This window comes from Strigops habroptila, chromosome 6 (genome assembly GCF_004027225.2).
Source record: "Strigops habroptila isolate Jane chromosome 6, bStrHab1.2.pri, whole genome shotgun sequence".
NCBI classification, from domain to species: Eukaryota; Metazoa; Chordata; class Aves; order Psittaciformes; family Psittacidae; genus Strigops; species Strigops habroptila.
The window spans coordinates 47560599-47581420 of record NC_044282.2 but is presented as its reverse complement, the minus strand read 5'-3'; the positions used below and the strand labels follow the sequence as shown (position 1 = coordinate 47581420).

General features: G+C 49.1%; 1 protein-coding gene across 1 annotated transcript; it reads left to right on the top strand.

Annotated features, from left to right (window-relative positions):
- Positions 1-361: 361 nt before the first annotated feature.
- On the top strand, positions 362-16012 carry CYS1 (cystin 1). Its single transcript, XM_030489939.2, has 3 exons — positions 362-1131; positions 9360-9412; positions 14649-16012. The coding sequence occupies exons 1-3, from the start codon at positions 889-891 to the stop codon at positions 14752-14754; spliced, it is 402 nt and encodes a 133-aa protein (XP_030345799.1). The 5' UTR covers positions 362-888; the 3' UTR covers positions 14755-16012.
- Positions 16013-20822: the final 4810 nt, after the last annotated feature.

Below are 20822 nucleotides of genomic sequence, written 5' to 3'. Positions count from 1 at the left end.
CTGCTGCAAAGGCTCGACAGGCTGCCAGGAAGCAGAGAGTGACTCCATCCGTGGGTCAAGCTGAGGAGGTGCCCACATCCCACCCTTTGCGTGGGAGCTTTCCTGAAACTTCACTCCTTTCACTGATCAGTCCAAGGGCAGAAAACCTCCCCAGCCCACGAACACTGCCAGAACCGCCACTTGGTGCCCCAAACCTGCCCCAAATGCCATTATAGAATCACTGAATGGTTTGGGTTGAAAGGGACCTTAAAAATCATCCAGTTCCCATCCCCCTGCCATGGGCAGGGACACCTTCCACTAGACCAGGTTGCTCAAAGCCCTGTCCAACCTGGCCTTGAGCACTGCCGGGGATGGGACATCCACAGCTTCTCTGGGCAGCCTGTTCCACCCTCACAGTGAAGAATTTCTTCCTTATATCTAACCTAAATGTATCCTGTTTAAATTCCTCTGGGCTGCGTTCATTATTCTCCCAAGGTCTGCAAGACGTGTCTGAGTGAGGTGTCCTGGAATTTAGCCCAGGATTGCTGTTCCTGCTGCGTGGTCCCTGAAGCTGACAGCGCCGGGAGGTGGATGTAAGGAACGGGAGGCTCGGGAGGCCTGAGATAACGGGCTGGTCTCGAAGGTTTTGGCAGGATAAGAGGAGGGTGGCAGCCCGCCGGCGCTCCGAGCACAGAGAGCGTGGTTAGAGACACCCGGGCATCCCTCCCCGCACCCCGGCTCCTTCCCCCGCCGCTGGTTCACTCCTGGGTGGGATTCTCCCCCCTCCCCCAAAGGTTTTGGGAACCGAGAAGCGGCCAAGAACCGCGCCCGCCCCGGCCGGGAGAGGCGGCGGGGCCGGGGAGCGCTTCCCGCCGGCACAGCCCCTCGGCGGCGGCACCGGCGGCGGCCATGGGCAGCGGGAGCAGCCGGCGGCGGGGCGCGGCGGCGGCGCGGGCGGCGGTGCCCGCGGGCAGGGCGCCGGAGCACCGGGAGCTGCTGCAGAAGGCGCTGGCCGAGTGCGAGGAGGCGGCGGCGCTGCCCGCCCCCGGCCGCCGAGCCCCGGCCGCCGGCGGCACCCCCCCGCCCCGGGACGGCGGGCGCTGCGGGGACGCGGCGGCGGGAGGCGGCGGGGGGGCCCCGCTGGAGCAGGCGGTAAGTGCCCGCACCGGCCCCGGACCCCAGGACTCCCCATCTCCTGTGGGGTCCCCGCTGGCGCGGGGAGCCCTGACGCAGCCGAGGGTAACTGCTGCAGCCACGGCTTCCTCCAGGCAGAAGTGGCACTAAACTCTCTCTTTGCTAGCGAACCGTTCCCGGTCACACTGGCTGCTCCCTTCGCATTCTCTTTCTCCCTTGCATCATTCCCATGGTGCAAGGGGAACACGGTCCCGAAAAGGGCGATCCCGTTCGTTCTCCAGTTGCCCTGTGCTACTGAAAGTTTCTTTTCCTCCCTTGTGGAAATAGCTGGGCTTTATAAAGGCCGGCTCCTGCTTGTCCTGGGGTCGGGCTTGTAAACAGAAGTTAAAAAACATGAACATAAAGCTGCTGTTTAATGTTTGCCAATCCCCTGCAACTGCAGTCTGGCTCTTCCTAAAGACGCATTTCAGTCTCTTTCGGTTTAACAAGTAGTGGATTTGCCTCCGAGGGGGTTATCTTTTCTTTTTTCCTACCCAAATACAACAGCAGCATCTATATCATCTGGTGACAAGGCCAAAAATCACCAGCTTCTTGCATCTTCGCTTAGCTGTGGAAGTTGTGTGGTGGTTGTTAGATAAATGCTGCTCTCCGCAGATGCACAAAAGTCGTCAGACTAAAGTAATAGATTTAAAAATAGAAACGAATATTTAGAACCCGGGAACTTTCTGCCTTGCGTGCCTCAGTTTTACTCTTTAGAAGTGTATCATTTCCGTTGCTGAACTGCGCGTCCATGGGGTAACTTTAACATGAAGTAATTTTGCCATTAGGAAACTTGGCAGGGTTCAGTATGAGAACCTTTTTTTTTTTTTTTTAAAGTTTTAAAGAAAAGCCTCGAAGAAAGTAAGAATTGGAAATGGAAAACAAAAATAGACATCTTGTATTGTCGAATTTTTAACTTGCTCTTTTAACTCCAAACCCTCCCATGGTGTGAACAGGAGTTCAGACAGCACCACCTTTTCCTCTGACAAACTCTCATTTACGAGCAGTCCTCCTGACTTCTCCTTTTTACCTTTACTTATGGGAATAGAGGCTGGTGGTGTCGTTTCCTCTCTCTTTCCACATGTGAATATCATGGCTGGATCTTTAAAAATAATGATTATATCAGTGGTGAATATAATGCATAAAGTCTTATTTTAGCTCTATTCCGAAGTGATGTATATTCTGTGTAATTACTTATCAGAAGTAATTGGAATCAGAAGGGAGCTGCCCCCACCTCATTTAGAGAGGCAGTGTACCATGGTAGCGGGTACTAGTGAGCTAACGACAAGGAGCAAACCAGAAAGGCTGAAGAATTCAAGACGCGGTACTTGGGGTGGGGTAGAGGGGGTCACCATGCATCTCCCTGCCACAGACAGACCTCCTCCTCCAGTAGCGATGATGGTGAGGAACCCCTAGCATCACCTTGGCCACCCCATGCTGTGGTCACACCTGGTGCAAACCCAGGATGGGAACACTGTCAAGCATTGCAGCACAGAGATGACTGTGAGGGCCTTCAAAATCCAGCCTGAAGCCAGCATGTGGGGCCTCAGTCGCCCAGTGTGGCCAGCTGGGTGCAGCACACAGCTATGCTGCCTGTGACACCTCAGCGATGCCGAGCATCTTGTGTGTCTCCTCATCCAGCTGCTGCTGCTGCCCCTTGTTTGGGAAAGAAGTTCAAATCTCTGGGTACACTGGCAAAGAATTACCAGTGTTTTTCAAAGCCAGTGTTTTTCAAATATATAAAAGATATACAAGAGAAATCTGAGGTATTTTCAGGGAAAACTTTAAGCTCTCCTTGGTAGCACTTTCTTTGCCTGTGCCTGAGGTGGCCTTGGTACAGACAGCAGACATGGGCTTACCATTCTGACTCCTCGAGTCCTAAAAAGTGACTAGCCCGAGAGGAGGAGGGAGGGAACTGTTTACAGCACCAAGTTTTGGTTGTTTACTGGATGCAGTTTAGTCTTTCAGGTCATTGTGCAAACTGCAGTCCCACCCTTCCCATGAGGCTTGTGGAGGCAGTTTCTGGAAAGGGATACCAGCTTCATTGCGTCACTAGTTCCTTGCTAGAAGTTTTGAGGGCAATTTCTCTCAGTCTTGCCAGCTTCTCGAGCAGTCATTTGTAACTTCTGTCTTGTGGTGAGAGCTTGCTTGCTTTGCCCTGCTCATCTGTGCAGACTGGAGCATGAGCAAAGAAATTTCAGAGAAGAAAGGATGAGTTGATTCAATAAAGTTAGTGGGAGAAAGATGAGGGAGGAGGAGGAGGAAAGGCAAAAAGGAGATACTGCAGTAGAAAAGTCCAATGAGAAATAGCCCATGGAGGAGCAGATTGTGGCCAGTGGAAGGAGAGGAGAGGTTTGCCACCACCCAGAAGAGAGTGGTTGCCTGCAAGCAGGACTCAGCTCTCTGCTATCATGGTTGGGTTTCTCCTGCGTGTGATGTGCATCAGCGTTGTGCTTCACGCCTGAAACCCTGATGCACTGTGTCATCCAGCAGCAAGCTGGCAGCACCACTGGGCAGCCAGGCCAGCTGGCAAGGGCTGGAGGAGAGGGATGTGGCTGCATCTAAAGGCTTGAGCCACCTCTATTGCATTCAAATAGTGCTTGGAAGTGAAAGGGTGAAAGTACATTGCAGCAATGGGCTGAGAACCAAATTCTGATGGGGAACCTGAACCCAGCTCAGAGCAGACCCCAATACCTCCTTGTCAGCATCAAATGCTTATTTTCAGGATTGCCCTCAATTCTAGATGGTTGTATGTGCTTCTTCCTTGTTTCTTTGTTCAAGACAGAAAAAGTATTTGTGGTTTTGCAGGTGCTGCCGCAGCACAGAGTGGGATGGCAGCTCCTGGTGGGAAGCAGGGGAAAGGCTGCAGCCTCAGGTATTTCCCCACTTGTTTCCTGAAATGGAAGAGTCACTCAGACATGTTAGGGCCTTGCTTTAAACAGCTTTTTCCATGGCACCATCACTCCTCCTGACTGGAGACAGGATGTGATTACAGTAAGCCTATCTACCCCAGCTGCAGCACAAGAATAACGCAGGTAGCAGGTGCATTAACTGATTTCTAGAGGGGCTATCATATCCTTTCAGAACACCCAGGACTTCAAAGCTTTGCCTGATTTTTTCAGCCAGATAAGTGTTCTTTCTGCAGATTGATGTGGTGCAGCGTCATCTCGTGGCTGTGAACACACAGCAGGGTCCTGTGGGGACATTTGATGTCATGCCCATTAGTTTCTTACAGGAACTCGCATAAGTTTATTTTTCTACTCCTGTTAAAATGTGCTTCCCTCAAGCAGAAATTTGATATTTCTAATTCTGTGCTGTTAGCAATTTATTTCAACATTTTCTTCCTGGTTGTGTTAATGGTCAAAAATGCCCCCGAGTCCAGACATTCTCCTGCAGTTGTGTAGGGAACACAACCTTCACTGGTAGGGTGCTTCAGAAAAGGTCTTTTCCAGCTGAACATCCAGGACTCCTTGAACTCCAAACTAGGGAAGCGGCTATGTCAAAAGTCCAAAGTCAGATTATTTCTGATAATTTCTGGTTGCTGAGCAAAAGGTCTCCCTCTCTCTCATATTATGGTCCTTGCCTTTTTAAAAGCACCTGAAACTTCACCAGAACCCAGCAAGCAGTGAACTGTGCTGTCCCCTCAGCCCGTGTCACCCCCCCCAGCACAGCTGTGCTGCAGCTGGATCCAGAAACCTGCTAACTAAGTATTTTTTCCCCCATCACTTGGCAGAGCACGGGACGCTTTTGCCCTGAAACCATTCCTGATTCAGAAACTAAGCACAGGGCATGCGCAGCAGAGCTGGGAGTTGGTGTTTTAGTTGGCAGGAGAGGAGAAGCGTGGGAACTCCCCACCTCCCTGCCCACTTCCCGTCCACCGCCTGTTCCTAATTCCTTCACTGGCCAGAGGATGTTGCTGCAGACTAGAGCAAGGCTGGGAGCGCTTTGCCTGGGATGCGGCTGGAGCTATACATCCCGTTTGGTGCCTACTGACGCGTTAGGTGAGCTAGATTGTTTTGCCAGTGGTACTCGCGGCTGCGGGTCCGTGAGAGGCTGTTTTGGGCAGCGATGGCTGTTTTAGCCAGCCACATCGTTTGCTGGTGTCGCTGGAGGGTGCTGCCCTTCTGCTGTACCAGCTCAGCCGTCTGGACCTCTGTGCAAACTGCTTCTGCCACACGCTCTGGCTGACATCGCCTTCATTTCAGCTCAGACCAGACCCCTGATCCAGCTCTTGGGGCGCTTGTGAAGGGGGAGTGGAGGCAGGAAGGAGGCACTGGCTTACATTTGCGCTATGAAATCACAGCCCAGGGGACCAGCACTGCTGGGGACCACACTGCTCCCATGAGGATGTTTTAGGTGGCTCAGCCACTCTCTAGGCTCCCCCGTACATAATGAGACCACTCATGGTCTATGTCTCTACCATACCTCAGGGCTGTATCTGTACTGGTAAACTGTACAGATACAGTTTACAGTTTACAAATAGCAGCATTGGACCACAGTGATCTGCCCCACTAAGCTGACATGGTTTTGGCCAAGACCAACTTGCATTCTCCCAGATAACACTTGGGCATGGCACAGAGCCCATCCCCAAATTTGGGTTTGGCCACCCAGTTCTGGAGACAATGTGATTTTAACAGTTGAGACTATGGTTGGCCGGTTTCAACAAAACTTGGGGGCAGCTCAGAGCCTATGATGGTGCATTGGCTCCAGGTTGCCCTGTGGGTCCCAGGGCAGGGTGTTCTCACCCAGCTCATCTGCAGATGCTAGAGGTGACATAGGAAGAGGGGAAGGACGTGATGGGGTAAGGGCTGGACTATAAGGAACACCAGCCACAGCTTTTCCGGGGTTGGGGGGAATGGAAGGCTGCACCCTGGAAGTGCTGGTTCATGCACGCAATAGAGAGAAATAGCTCCTGGTTCCAGATCTCTTCTCTGCCTTGCTCCCAGGAGCCGCTGCCCTAACATAAAGAATGGCTGAACTGTGTGCAATGGCTGACAAACCCTTCCCCCTCACATCTCATTACATCAAATTAAACCCAAGTACATGCTGGGTGACCTTAATATCCAAGCCTTTCAACTTGGAGGAGGTGGCGACGTGGAGCATTGTAACACAACAGACCCCAGCACGAGATGCCTACGCTGGGAACAGGGTGGAAAACAAGGAGACACGCTGCGATCTGAATGAGTAATAAAAAGATGACTGCAAGCTGCAGAAAGGAGAAGGTGACTTCATTTATCTCTTAACAGGGTGCAGGCCAACCAAGCCTGCAATTACTTATTTAGCTGTAGGATAGGAACCCATAATATTAAAGTGTCATGACGTACGCATCATGTTAACCCACACAAAGGGCTGGTACTAATTGCGTGCTGACCTTGCACCACGCACACCGCAGCAGTCCCGGGCGAGCTGGGTGGGGTCGGCTTTATTGTGTCTCAGTGCCCGTGACAGCTCCACATCCTGCCTGCTGCCCGGCACCACGCGGCACCGCCGAGCCACGCGCCGCGCGCCCCAGTGAGCTGGGAGCAGCTCCCAAGCGTGGAGGCTCTGATGGTGAAGGAAGGGCAGGGGCTGGAGGTGCCTTTTGGTTTCACTCGTCACCATTTTTCCCTCGTGCGGCGGGTTATATGTCAGTAGAGATCCACCTCTGCCAGTGCCACGTTCTCTTGGGAAATAAGTGTTGCTGCTGAGAGATCCCTTGGAGAAGGTGTGAGCTGATTTTGCACAGAGAAGCAGATTCTGCTAACCAGAGCTGCTCTGTCCTGATGACTAATTAATTCTGTCTTCCACCCACACCACACGTACAGCTCGTAATACGGAGGAGTCAGCCACAAGGGAAGAAAGAAAAGACAACCTACTGTACAGTTCAAACCCCTCCCTAAAATGATCCAAACCCATCCTTTGCCCAGAAGTGTTGGAAGCTGGGTTCTCGCTGTGGGAGAAGCATCATCAAAGCACTCCTGGAGAACTGTATTACCCTTGGTGCTGAGTATTAATAAGGCTCTTCACCTGTGGAAGGAAACCAGGGTGGCAGCAGTAGCCCAGTGGATGATGGTGATGATGAGGACAAGGGACTGTGTTAGGGAGCACACACCCAGGAGAAGTCAGCCCTTGGAACACAGCGTGGCATCCTCCTGGCACTGCTGCTTGCTCTTGTCCCTTGTGGGAGATCACCAAGAAATGATGCTAAATAACCAGGCAGGAACTCTGTTCCCTCACCATCAGCTTTCTTACATAGCTTCATCTCTGCTTGGACCCAGGAGCTGTTTCTCAAGCACTTCAGGCTCTTCCAGAGAAAACAAACTGTTGCCAAAGAGCAGGGCCCCTTCTGAAAGGAAGTGGAGCTCCTTTTGACAGGTATCAAAAGATGTTACAAGTCTTCCATAGGGATTTAGTTTGTGATTTCAAGCAAGCAGCTAGGATGTGAAAGACACTGGATACACGCCTTTCCCAGCTCCAGAAATGGAAGCTACTTAGGGTTCACCTGGAAGAGGTGTTGACCCAGGGCCATGAGAGAAATGTCTTTGCTGCAGCCCCCCCCCCACCTGCTCAAGCAGGAGCCAAACGTGACCACAGCAGCACAAAGCCCACCCAGACGTAGGGAAGAGCTCAAGAGTTTGCTGCCAAGCACCTCTCTGCCTAGCAGTGTCTAAGACCACTGTGTTTAAACCTCAACTGCTTCCATCCGCATGAGGAGCGGCTAAGGATGTAGTGAAAACATCTCCTCTCAAATTAAAATCAGGTGCCGTGCAGTAACAGCAGACACCCAGGTGAACATTTCTATCTAGCGGACAGCACATACAAGCCTGACCAATACCAACTGATTTAAATCAGTGCAAAACTGTGCTTAAAGCCATCATTGCTGTACTGGCACTCCCTGTAAAGGGGTATCTCCCCTATAGCTCCCACCACGTTTACCAGCACCAGTCCCATGCACTGCTGGACCTCAAGGCAGTACAGGTTTGAGCTATTTCAGAAGCAGATACATGATTTTACTGAGGAATCACTTGACCCCATCCAGCCCTGCAGAAACACCATACAGCAGATGTACAGGCGTTGGCTCTAAACTGCAAGCTTTTCTACACTGCTCCCTCATTCCTTTGCATCCCTTTTTTCCATGCTGACAGAACAACTTTTCATTTCTGTTTTCTGGAAGTCAAGTCCCAACTTTAGTTCTGTGTGCTCCCCATTTAACATCTGTTAGTGTCATCATGAGATTCAAGGTAACTTGTCTGAAGGAGGCTCACCAGCTTTAGGACTGCAGCTCGGAAAAAATAATGGCAAACCAAAATGGGTCTAGTTTTGTGCAAAGCTACAGCCCTTGACCCTCTCCCCATCCCCTTCTCTTTGAGAGTACAGTGAAGAAGTAGAAAATGATGAAAGTGATATTCTTCTCAGTAGCATCTGGCTGCAGGGAGGTCATTTTATTACTGGTCCAGCTGGGGGCTCAGGCAGACACAGGGTCCCATCATTTTCCCATTTTAAATGCTGTAAGGTTTGGCTTTGGTTGCCCCCCTGATGTCCCACTGGAAACCTGTGATCTTCCAGCATAGGGAAGGTGGATGTTTCACTCCAGATGGGTCACTTCAGGGAAATGGCTTTGTCAGGTACAGAGAATTGGGTCCGTGTTGCCATAACTTCCTTCCTTAGCAGGTATTTCCATAGTGCTCCCTGTCAGCTGGTGGGGCAGTGTCCATATTCATGGGAAAACTGGGAGGTTTAATGAGTTAATGTTCAGTGATTTGTTTCTGTAGCCTGCAGCCACCCAGCTGCCCTGGATGCTGAAACAGAGCTAGCATAATGGTGGTTAGTAAAGCGGACTCTCTTGCACCTGTATGGTCGCCACAGAGGTTGGTTGGGTGTTTAAACCAGGGAAGACATAGCCCCCTCTAGACAGAGATAGGTTTCATAGAAATAACTAACGGTTTGGGTTGGAAGGGACCTTTGAAGATCATTCAGTCCAACCCTCTTGCCAACAACCCCAGCTCTCTCAGCCTTTCCTCAAAACAAAGGTGTTCCATCCTTCTGATTGCTTTTGTGGCCTCCTCTGGACCCTCTCCACCAGGTCCGTGTATTTCCTGTACTGAGGACCCCACAGCTGGATGCAGTACTGCAGGTGAAGTCTCACCAGCGCAGAGTAGAGGGGCAGAATCACCTCCCTCAACTTTACAGTGTTGTAACTGAAATACATGACTTTTCTTCTTTCACAGGCTTTGTCAACCAGAAGTCCTACGAGCCCAGAGAACAACAATGCTGACCATCAGTGAGTACTCTGTGCTTTCATTATAACTTTGGAGGGGAAAGCAGCTGGAACAATGTGAACATAAAGGGGAAAGCTATTCCTGCATGCCTCCTACTGTGCAAGAAGTGGGAATGAAATGGGTTATAGCCCTAAATACCCTGTCCTCTACCTATTTGCTAATTAAAAAGAAAATCCAGGAGCTATGCCGCCTGAAAAGATCCAGGCTGCAGCTCAGGTACAGTGTAGAGATTCGTTTTTGTCATGAGCAATGCAGAATTTAGGATGTCCACATGCCAGAGAGGCACCTTGATGGAACTTGGGAAAACTAGGGAGGAAAGCTGGAGAGAATTGCTTCAACAAGTAGCTCAGGCCTTGGTTCACCACAGGTCATCTGTGGGCTTTATGGGAATTTCTTTAGTCAGCAGCTCTACCAAGACAGAAAAGGTGTAGAAAAGGTGTAGAAAAGGAGAATAAGATCTGTTTGCTGTCCAGGAATCATAAAAGAAAACTCATGAGGCACTCCCATAGCATACCAGTTAGAGACGTGGATGTCCCTCAGGGACAGGGGAATGGTGGGGACCTACTGCACAAACAAAAGAAATCTGAAATCTTTCACAAGCAAAAGCTGTGCCTCTGAGTCTGCCTGCACCAAGAGCATTGGGAACAGTTTGACATACATGTTAAAGAAACCTAAATGAAACAAAAAGGCTTGAAAAACCATCTTAAAATATCATCTCCTCACACTGAAGAGTGACTCTCGTCAAGGTTAAGCGCTGTCTCCCAGTCCCTGTGCTCCCTCAGCACTTGGGAGCAGACTAATCTGCAGATCCTGGCTGCTGTGCTGTGTGACCTACTAGCGCTGAGCAGCGCTGGTGGATGTGACACGAGAGCCCAGGCACCAGGCACTGTGCTCCCTTGTCCTCTCCCTCCCAGCTGGCAGGGAGCTCACTGGCAAGGCTGCTGGATTCAGGAGCGCTTGGAAAGCACCTCTGCCCTCGGCTTTCCCAACAGTGAGGCTCATACCGGCACTTTCACAGGGGCTCTCGGGCTCTCCAGCATCCTCAGTGGGCTTTGGACTATGGTCGCAACTGAGCAGTCCCCTGTGGGGGTGCTCCCCACTCACTGGCTCCTGCTGGCCCCTTGCCCCCTGACGAGGCTTTCCTTCTCCCTCCCTAGCACGCAAAAGGGAAGACTTGAGACAGCAGAAGCAGGTTTCTAACCTGGGATGACAGAGCAGGAGCTGATTTTCATTTAGATAACACTTACTTTGTACCCACTGCAAAGCCCCATAGCACAGCTCACGTGTGAAGTGCCTGTACTGCCCGCGATAAGCAGTGCTGCAATTTCTGCTGGCAAGAACTGTACACAAACACTTTTTTGGAAATGGTCCAAAACCGCATTTTGGAGAAATCAAATCAAGTCAAGCCCAGAAACAGCAGTTAATGGGTGTAGGTGTCTCATCCTTCACATTTCTGCAGCTAGAATTATTCTCGGTAAGCGCTCACGTGCAGCAAAAATCAACCTTGTCTTGGTAGAGCTGCTGACTAAAGAAATTCCCATAAAGCCAGCTAAAGAAGAAATAAATGTCAATCAAGGAGAAGAAAAACTAGATATGGAGACTTAATGGTACCTGCCAAGGGAGCAGTCACGCGAGCTAGATGCTGTAGGTGTGCACCTCCTGTACTGTAAACATGCCAGTGTGACACCACATAAGCACCAAACCAGGCCCTAACAAATACCTTCGATGTGCATGGGAACGCAGCTGGTGTATTCCTGATTGTGCCGTTACCTCTCTTTCCCCCCACAATTCTTTTGGGAATTCTCTCTCTCTATTATCTGGTAGTCCATGGGTGAGATGAGCCCGGGAATGCTGTAATGACCTCATAACTGCTGCCAAGGCTCATGTCACTGGCACAGTTACCAGGGTGTTGTTTTGACCCATTTTCCAGCTGCAAGGTCTTGCAGAAGGCATTTTAATGATTAACCATGGACCTTCCCATCCTCAGCAAAACGATAAAAAACACTGGTGTAGATTCACCCCAGGCTAATTTTCATCAACTTAACTCAGGTGTCTACCTCAGAGCTTGTCACCCATCATGGACACTGTCACCAGAGCCCACAGGCAGCTCTCCCCCACACCAGGCAGCTGCCTGACATCATGGATGCAGCTATCCCTGCCACTGGGATCTTGCTCCAAAGTGGGTTTGCTCACTTTTGGTCCAGTTTTGCCCTTTGCATTTCCTTCTCATCATTGCATAGATCTATTAAAAAAAACCCCCGACATTAATTCCCCCTTCCCTTAAAAACCTGTAAGAGAGGCCTTTAGCTGAAATGGAGCACATCTCTTGCTTTCCTCTTCCTTAAATTCTTAAATCACTTTTATTGCTTCTTTCTAAATTCCCTCCAAGTTGTTAACTTTTTAGTAATGAGATACCCAGAAGCCTGCACAGTAATCTTGATGGAGCTGCATTGGCCTTTTTAATATTTATTTGCTGACCTATCATGTTGCAGATTCCCCTCCTGTATGCTTTTCAGCTAGCTCTTTCTCAGCTTTGCTCCTTCCCAAGTTCCTCTCTTTCCCCAGAACATCCGGGGTTTGACAGTTTTTCCCCTCAATGTACTGACCTGTTACATTCCGAATCGGAAAGTCTAACAGCCCTCAGCTGGATTCACCGTGACCGCAAGCCCTGACCTGCAGCCCCAGCTGTGTGTTGATGGAGCAGCAAGGGGCAGCCCCTCCTGCTGGAGCCGCTCGAGGAGGGCAGGAGCAGGCTTGTGGTGCACCCGCTCCTGTCCTGACCACATCCTGCGCTCAGGATTTCCCTGCCACAGCCTCTCACGTAATTCCAGGACCAGCAGAAACAGCTGCACCAACGTGCCTTTCGGGTCAGGAGGGCATCACGAGGTCTCCAGTCCAGTCTCCTGCTCCAGGCTGGATCAGCTGTGAGGTCAAAGCAGAATGCTCCAGGCTTTGTCCCATCAGGTCTTGAAAGGCTCCAAGGATGGAGCCTGTGTAACCACAGCCTGTTCCTCTGCTTGCTGTCCTCAGGGTGCAGAAGTTTCTCCTTTTTTCCAGATTGAACCTCTCATTGTTTAATTTATTTCAGTTTTTCCGTATTAAATGATACAGAACTTTGCCATAAAAATAGAAAGAACATGAGCAACAACTTGCTTTTCCTGTGCTCACAGCCCTCTCTATTACTTTCAGTTCTGGGATGTGCATGGTAGGTGGGCTTTGCTTTTGTCTTTTTAAAAGCACATCTGTGTTTCAATGAGCTCCAGTTTTACCTGGAGATTTTCTCCTGTGCCTGGAGGTCACCATGCAAGCCAAAGCATCAAGGATAATTAACAGTGGGAAAATATGTAACTGCCAAGAGAAACAATGACCCTTCTGTGGGCCTGCAAGCAAGCTGCCAAGAGCTCTGCCTCTAATTCATCACATAATATAAAAGTAGTTCAGGGACTGTCACAGTGTGGAGTTTAAATCAGTAAATCACATGTTGAAGTCAGATTTCTGCATTTCCTTTCCCTAATTCTTGCTTTGTAGCTGCTGGTGTTCGGTTCACGCTCTTGGACTTGTAGCTTTCTTCCCAGCTCTCTTTTACTGCAGTGGAAAGCAGATTGTCTGCAGCTGTGAGAAGGAAAATGAATAAAAGGAATAAGCAGAAGAGTCCACTTGCTAAACCCTACTCGCTGCCAGTTGAACTTGCCATCAAGGGCACGGTGCAGAGGAGTAGGACACCCACATGACCCAGCTCTCATGCCAGCTGGTCATCAGGTGGCTCCAGGAAAATATCCAACTATTTCTGACACGCAGGGGTATGGCATTAACACAGCTAGGTCAGAGCAGCACGGCTGGGCAGAAGCCTTTCTGACCTCAACAGATAAGAGCAGAGGAAGGGTTGCATTGCTGCCACTTGCTCCACAGTGATAGCAGCAGGAGACAGGCTGCTGTCTCTTTGAGGAACATTGCGGATGCTCCCTCGCCAGAGGAGAGCGGTTTATGAAAGCTCCTCCTCTGAATGACAGAGTTTCCTTTGAAAAGCATTTCAGAGTTCTTCAATTCTGATTCTACATTCACTTACCTGCTTTGGGGCAGCTCCTGTGATTTCATCTAATAAACAGGTCCTCATTTTTTTTCACTGAAGTATGCTAATGACCAAATTCATCCTAAGGGTGAGACAGATCTCATCCTTAGAGAAATGGTAAGTCAATAGATGCCACATAATGAGTGTGGGACAGATTTGGAGCCATGCTATTGGATATGGAAATCTCTCCTTTTTGGCAATCAACCAACCTCCATACAAAACCACTGCTTTCTTGCTTATTTGTCTCCCACCAGTGGATGGTCACAAAGTAAGCCCACCAATCTCAGGTGACATGGCTTGGCAGAGCATTTTACTGTTTGGGTTTACCAATTCAAGTCTCCATTTAGCTCCACACCTCAGCATGACCCCCATTTCATGGAGCCACGTGCCCCGGCTTCCAGAGATGCCTAGCCTGACAGCACAGTTTGCTCACGTCCCAGTTCTCTACAAGGTCAAGGGGGAGCACTCACCTGTCAGCTCTGTCTCCTCTCTTGAGTCCTGGAGGGCAAGATCAAGCAGACTTATTTGATAGCGTGAGCTGCAGTGGTCAAAGTTTGCAGAAGACTTTTCACTGTTTTCACTCTTCTCCCTCATGGAGGTAGGGACAGATTTCCCTTGTACCCAACATAACCCACCTCCGATAACACCAATAAAACCCATACCAGTTCCCTTTGAATTGTACATCATTTCCCTACCATGTGAGAGTTGTGCTAATGTGAAAATAATTAACAGCCATAAGAGCACTTTGAGGTGGCTGCACTCATATTTTGGTTGAAACTCAAATCCCTTACAAATACAAAAAAAAAAACCAAAACCCAACCCTTTCTGCACCAAACCTTAAATTAGTAATTAGCACAAAGGTTATACAGTCCTTTAGCTGGGCCTCTGATCTAACCCACCAAAAGGTTCTGGGCGTTCGATCTGGAGGCTTGTAGGCACTGTGCTGTAATGAACTCGCAGACTGAAATAGATGCCAAGTGATAGCAAATGTCAGCGAGCGGTGTGCCTTTGGGTATGGGAACTAGACGTGACAGGGTATCCGTGTCTCAGCAAGCCACGTGCAGCTTGATCTTTCCATTCACAAAAAAAAAATGAAGTCATGGTCATCTTGTATCTTCAGAGCTTGCTCCTCTCTCATAACACCAGTAACTCATTCCCTTCCCTGGCAGGTGCGCGCAAGGGAACAGCAAGAAGCCAGCAGGACCGTCCACAATATCCTATGATTACTCGGAGGAGGAGCTCATGGCAAGCATCGAGCGGGAGTACTGCCGCTGAACCCAGCCCCATGCCGCGAGAACTTCACGCATGTTCCTGGAAGCCCAGCTGGAGCAAAACTGCTACTGACAAAACAACCCCTCGCACAGTGAGATGGCACAGGAGAGGTGGGTGGTGAGGAGAGGCGGCGTGTGAGAGGTAGCGCGGCTGCTTGGGAAGCACGGGGAGAAGGTCCTCCTGACCAACTCTGCGTGAGAGCGTCAACCACCAACTGCTGGTTTCTGAGTGGTGCTCCTGGAAGAGGGACCAATTCATCTGTGAATCAATATCTAGAAGCTCATTTCTAAACAGTATTTACAAGTGAAGATGTACTAGAATTAAAGTGTCATACTAGTAGTGTTGAGGCATGGTGCTCTGAAGGAAAATCTTGTTTTGTCTTAGCAGAAACAAAATGCAGCAATATAATTCGATTCAGATCTCACTTAAGGGGGTGTTGCATGAAATTCGTGTTCTTACCACTTACCACAGGCCAAATTTACTCCTTGCAATGTGCAAGCATCAAGTCCACGTCTGAATTTGACGCTGTCTCTTTGAATGTGGTCCCCAGTATGGGATGCAAGATGAAAAGGGGAGTGAGCCCACCATCCAGTACATAGGCAGTGTAATTGCAGAGTTCAAATCCCACAACATGGGCAAACAAGGCTCCTGGCAGCTACCAAGGAGCATAGGATCTGTACAGTCCCTTTGGGGTGGGATCCCAGCACCAGTGTCCTACCTGGGTCTCCTTGGTGTGGATCCTCTAGCAAAAGCAGGAGGCACATCACCAGTGCTGCCTGCTGCAGCCAGTGATCATCCATTTCAAGAGGGACTTGTATGCCATAGCAGAGAAGCTGTGATGAGTTCTCAGAATTACCGCTCCTGGCCTTCCCGTGTATTTCTTGTCCTTGGTAGGTAGCCTAGAATTATAATCACTACATTTTAGCATTAGCTGACTGCAAAGTAAACCAGAAAGTCAGCTCTACAAAGGAAGACATGTTTTCAGTGCTTCCAGACAGGGAAGCCTGGTATTTGAGGGTTTCTGCTTTTATTTTACCTGCATCTTAACATATTATGAGTAGTTGCTTATTGCCAGAAGTAGAAAAATACCTTATTTCTGTCTTTAGCTGAAGTATAAAAGACGTCAGATGAAATCTTCACATAGCCCATGTAAATGCAAGAAGAAACAGCAGGACACATCTTAAGATGCTGTATTTTAATTTCTTTGTAATTCCTGGTATCTGAAACAGAAATAAATGCATCTGTGCTCATGTAGTCCTCAGTGAAGGCATCAAATGTTGTTTTGAAAAAGGCCGTTATAGCTTATGTAGTGAATCATCTTACGGTGCCTGCAGAGACTAAGCAAAACACTCTTGGAGGATGGCAGGAGGGACGACATGAGGCAGACCCTAGATCACACCCCTGGCACACATATTTATGCTCCTGGTGTCTTTCCTGCAGCAGCCTTCAGCAAGTCTGGCCACTGTGCTCTGCCTGAGAGCTTAGGAGCTGCCAGGCAGCCAGTGGAGGTGGGCAGCAGAGAGGGAGCCAACTTCCTGCAAGGCTACACAAGCCTGGAGACAAGCGCTCCCAGCATGCCAGCCATGACAGGACAAGGAGTAATGGTTTTAAACTGAAAGAGGATAGGTTTAGGTTGGACGTAAAGAATAAATGCTTCATTGTGAGGGTGCTGAGGCGCTGGCACAGGTTGCCCAGAGAAGTTGTGGCTGCCCCATCCCTGGCAGTGCTCAAGGCCAGGTTGGACGGGGCTTGGAGCAACCTGGTCTAGTGGAAGCTGTCCCTGCCCATGGCAGGGGGATTAGAATCTTTAAGGTCCCTTCCAACCCAAACCATCTATGATTCTGAAGTAGCCAGAGTAGAGAGCAGATGTCCTTGAGCTTGGGGAAGTTGGATGGGACCTCTGGAAAAAGGTTTCTCCAGCCCTCCTGAAGAAAATCCAGTTTTGAATAATAGCACTTTAGTTTTTGGCAGTGACTAATTAAAAAAAAACCAAAAAACTATCTAAACTGAACATATTATTGTTAGGTTGCAAGAAATCTCTCTGGGCTGAACACAGCAAACGACTAAGCTTCTTCACAAAATTAGCTTATCGAATAGCACAGGGATAGGCACATTTCTGCACCCGGAATAAAGGTGCAGTGGGTTTCACAAGTAACTTTTTCAGCATCACCAAGAGAACAGGAAGAGCTGCAGGAGCATAGGAAGGTCCACAAGGGAGTGATGCAGCTGGGACAGTCACTGCACCAGGGAAAAAGTGGGAGAAGGAAGTTTTGGGATGCAAGGAGAGGCCTCAAACTGTGCCACGGCCTTGCAGGCTTTCTCTGTGCCGTGAAATGACGCCTAGGAAGGCACCATCACACAGTTTAACTACCTGGTGTCAGTGTAACTCTACTTCTAATCCATCCTTTGTTCAGGGAAAATAAGACACTGCATCATTTACAAGTAAATAATCATATCAAAGAAGTACCACAACTAATTTCAACAGAAACTTTTTGAACTGAAGGACATTTGCACTATGGAGATCACTTTGCCACATCTTGGGCAGTGAATGCTGATATCCCACCAGCTGAATTATTGGAAAGTTTGTTTTCTTTTCATTGTATTCCTCTATAACCATCGTCAAATCACAACCACTTGCCAGACAAAAGGCAGTATTTGGCTTGCCAGTATTTCCTGCCTCTAAAACAGTTTTGCTGGAGTTAAGTAAGGTTCTGGAGTTTCCCATTCATCATTTTAGAAACTACTCTCCTATCCAGAACATGCAGCATAAGACAGGGTAGCTGACCACAAGTTTTAAGCTAATGCTATTAATCCCCATTAATAAAGCAGCAAAAGGCCATGCATATTAAGCAAATTACTACATCATTCATCTAACAAAGACAAATGCTACACACTATTACTTTTTAAGTGAGAAAAAACCACAGTTGCTGCGAGGACTGAAGAGGGTCATTTTTTCAGCTAATCATGAAAAATGACTCTTTAGTGCATAAGACTGCCACTTGAGCTTAGTGACTTCCAACAAGTTCAAGAGGTTTCTTACCTGGCCATGCAACAAGATGCCAGCTGAAAGGTTCTGGTGGTGAAAGCATCGAAGACGTATCTCTTAAATTAGGTGATCTTAAAAAACAAAACCAATGAACCAGTTCGCACACTTACCGAGACTCTTGATTCCACTGAAATCTGGGGTTTTCATGTGCAAACAAATGCTTTGGATCCTTTTTTTCCCTTTGTAGATGCCTTTCTGACAGCACTGCAGTGGTTGCTGCTGCTTTTTGCAGAGCTCTGCCTTTTCACTAGCCCAGTAAATGGGCAGAACTCTTTCCCAAAGAACAGCTAAGGAAACGGATCAATGATGGAGCTGTTTTAGGGAGTAAGTTGTGTTTTACCTGGAGCTGTAGGTAGACTTAAGTGGGGAAAACAAAGCTGTGACTCTCCATGCTTGGGTGAGATGGCTGGAAAGAACGAAGAGCAGCCAGTCACCATAACCACAGATCCCCAGGATAGGTGGTATTTACAGCCCATCTCTGTCTCTGGGACCCTGAATGCCGGTCCTTTTGGCCAATATATGTGAGGATGGCCCCATTACACATGTATCTGCCAGCATCCCATTGCCGAGTGCTGAGCAACCAGTAGTTCCCTGATGCATCATGTCCAGCACTGCTGTCATCTGCTCACCTTCACAATAGTAGGAGAATAGAGAACAAAGAACTCCTCTTCACAACAGAGAAGAAAGGAAGGTGGCACCCCCACCATCCCAGGGATGCTCTTCTTGGAGGATCAAACTCCAGCAAGCTTTCAGCCAAACTACTCGCACACACAGAAGCTGAAACGGAGCCAGCGCCCTGGACGAGGTGCAGCGCTGGAGCTGCGCCACACAAGCAGTGTGATGGAGCTCCCACTGCAATTGGCAGGGGAGTGGAGCGCCAGCTGCCTGGCACAGGCCACAGCCACAACAAGCTTTTTTTCCCGTACTCTGGATACAGGACATGTCAATTATTTGCATAGGGTGAAGTGGGTTTATCTGGACAATGATAACCAACACAAATCACTCTGAACTCGAGACACACTACAAGGGAGTTAAACCTAAGGTATTCTTCCTATCTAGGAAACTCTCCCAGGAAAGGATATACTCCATCGTCCTCAAGTTCTTTGCACATGTAAGATGTGCCCATGACCTTTTGCACACATCAGGATGTAAAAGTCGCCCAGTTTCCTGCTCCTACACTGAAGAACTGAAGCAGAAAACAAAGGCGGCTGCATTTGACAGGATGAAAGCAATCTGGAAAGAAAATGCCTCAGTGCCAACATACTTCCTGCAGGGAAGGCAATTCCACAGACTGCATGGACTGGGAGCAGACGTGGCTGAGGCTTTGCAGCTTCCTCCTGAACCATCTTGCTTTTTTCCTTAGCCTATAGGATGCCAGGTTTTGAGTCATGATTTACTCTTCCTGCACGCATGGAAGAAGTTTGCCTTCTCATGGCTATAACCTGCCTGCCTCAAGCTGCCTTGTCAGACACGAATGGAAGGTAAACAGGCAGATGGGCTCACAGATTAAACTTCAAAACCAGTTAGAGGATTTATCCCAGCAGATGAACGCAAGCCAGACAGAACCCTGGGGCAGGATTCAGCTCACAAGAGATGATGGATGAAGTGCCACCTTCATCATTCACAGGATGTTGAGCACAGCTTTCACACCTGGAAATGGGGAGTTAGCCAGAGCTGTAGCCTAAGCCACAGGAGTACACAGGGTGTGCAGCCACCCGGCAGCATGGCTCAGCTCTGCCCAGCAAGCGCTGCAGCTTCAGGAAGGTTTCATACTTCCAGTATTCAAACCGCAAGCTGATGAGTGCTCATCGGTTTGCGAGCAAGACAAGGCAAGCTGCCACCTAGCCAAAGGTTTGGCTGTGTTAACCACACACAGGAAAGCAATGCTGGCCCAAGTGCAAAACATAGCACTAAACCCATGGACACGTCTGAGTGCACATCCATTTTTCTATAGAAAATGATTAGTTTTCATGAACAGTCCTTCAAGACAGGACTTTTGCCCACACAATACGCGTGTCAGCACATGGGAAGACTTCCTTGCGTGTGAACCGTTCTGGTCTCCAGCCTTATCAGGATGTGTCCTGACTGCAGCTCCTGGCTGCACGTAACAGCTCAGACCACAGCATGGTTCTAAGGAAAAACAGAAAGATGAGCATGGAACTATGAAATCCATTGTCATGTCTCATGTAAAGCAAGGGAGATAATATAAAAAGTGGCAAAAAAGTTACAGGTATTGTTTAAGGATATGATGAGACTCAGAAAAATCTTCCTGGGAAAAAGGTAGAAATAGAGAAGTAGGACAACTTCCCCTGGGAGACAAAAGTATTATGGAGACCCACAGAGCCCAGGGGCTGAAGAGCTTGTGCTACTCTGCAGAGCATCGATCCCACAGCAAAGCCTTCCTTTCTCCTGAGGGGCGAGCAGGACCATCCATGGGATCTTCTCTTTTAACCTTCCACACACTTGAAGAACGATGTCCTCTTCTGTGGACAAAGCCTTGAGCCACCACTCCCAGTTTGTGCTCTGAGGGCTCTGACTACAGAGACTGTCACCTTGCGGTGAAAGGTGGTGTCATTACACCCTCTCCTCCCCTTCTCTTCCATTAAAACATGACCTTGCCAGAAATAAACATTGCTGCAGTCTGGGAACTGGTCTGAGGGAAAGAAACTGCAGAGATGCTTAAAAATGTGTAGTAGCTGCTGCTGCCACCATGGCTGGACACCTCTTTGCCAGACAAGATCTGGAGGTGACACCCACCTGCCAGAGCCTCTTCCCCACCAGAGAAGAACCAGGGCTAGTGCAGCCATCTTTTGAATCAAATTCTTCTCTCTTCTTTATTTCCAGAGTCATGCCATGCATAGCTTGCAACACCAACAGAGCAGCACCTTTTGCTGATAGCTTCTGGGGGCCATACTAGAAGGCCATAGAGCGCTATGGAGGCCATACAGAGCTATGGACCCCAAGAGGCTTGTTTTCAGAGAGCATGCAAAAGCCCCAAGCCCTGGCAGTGGTGTAGGCATTCTAC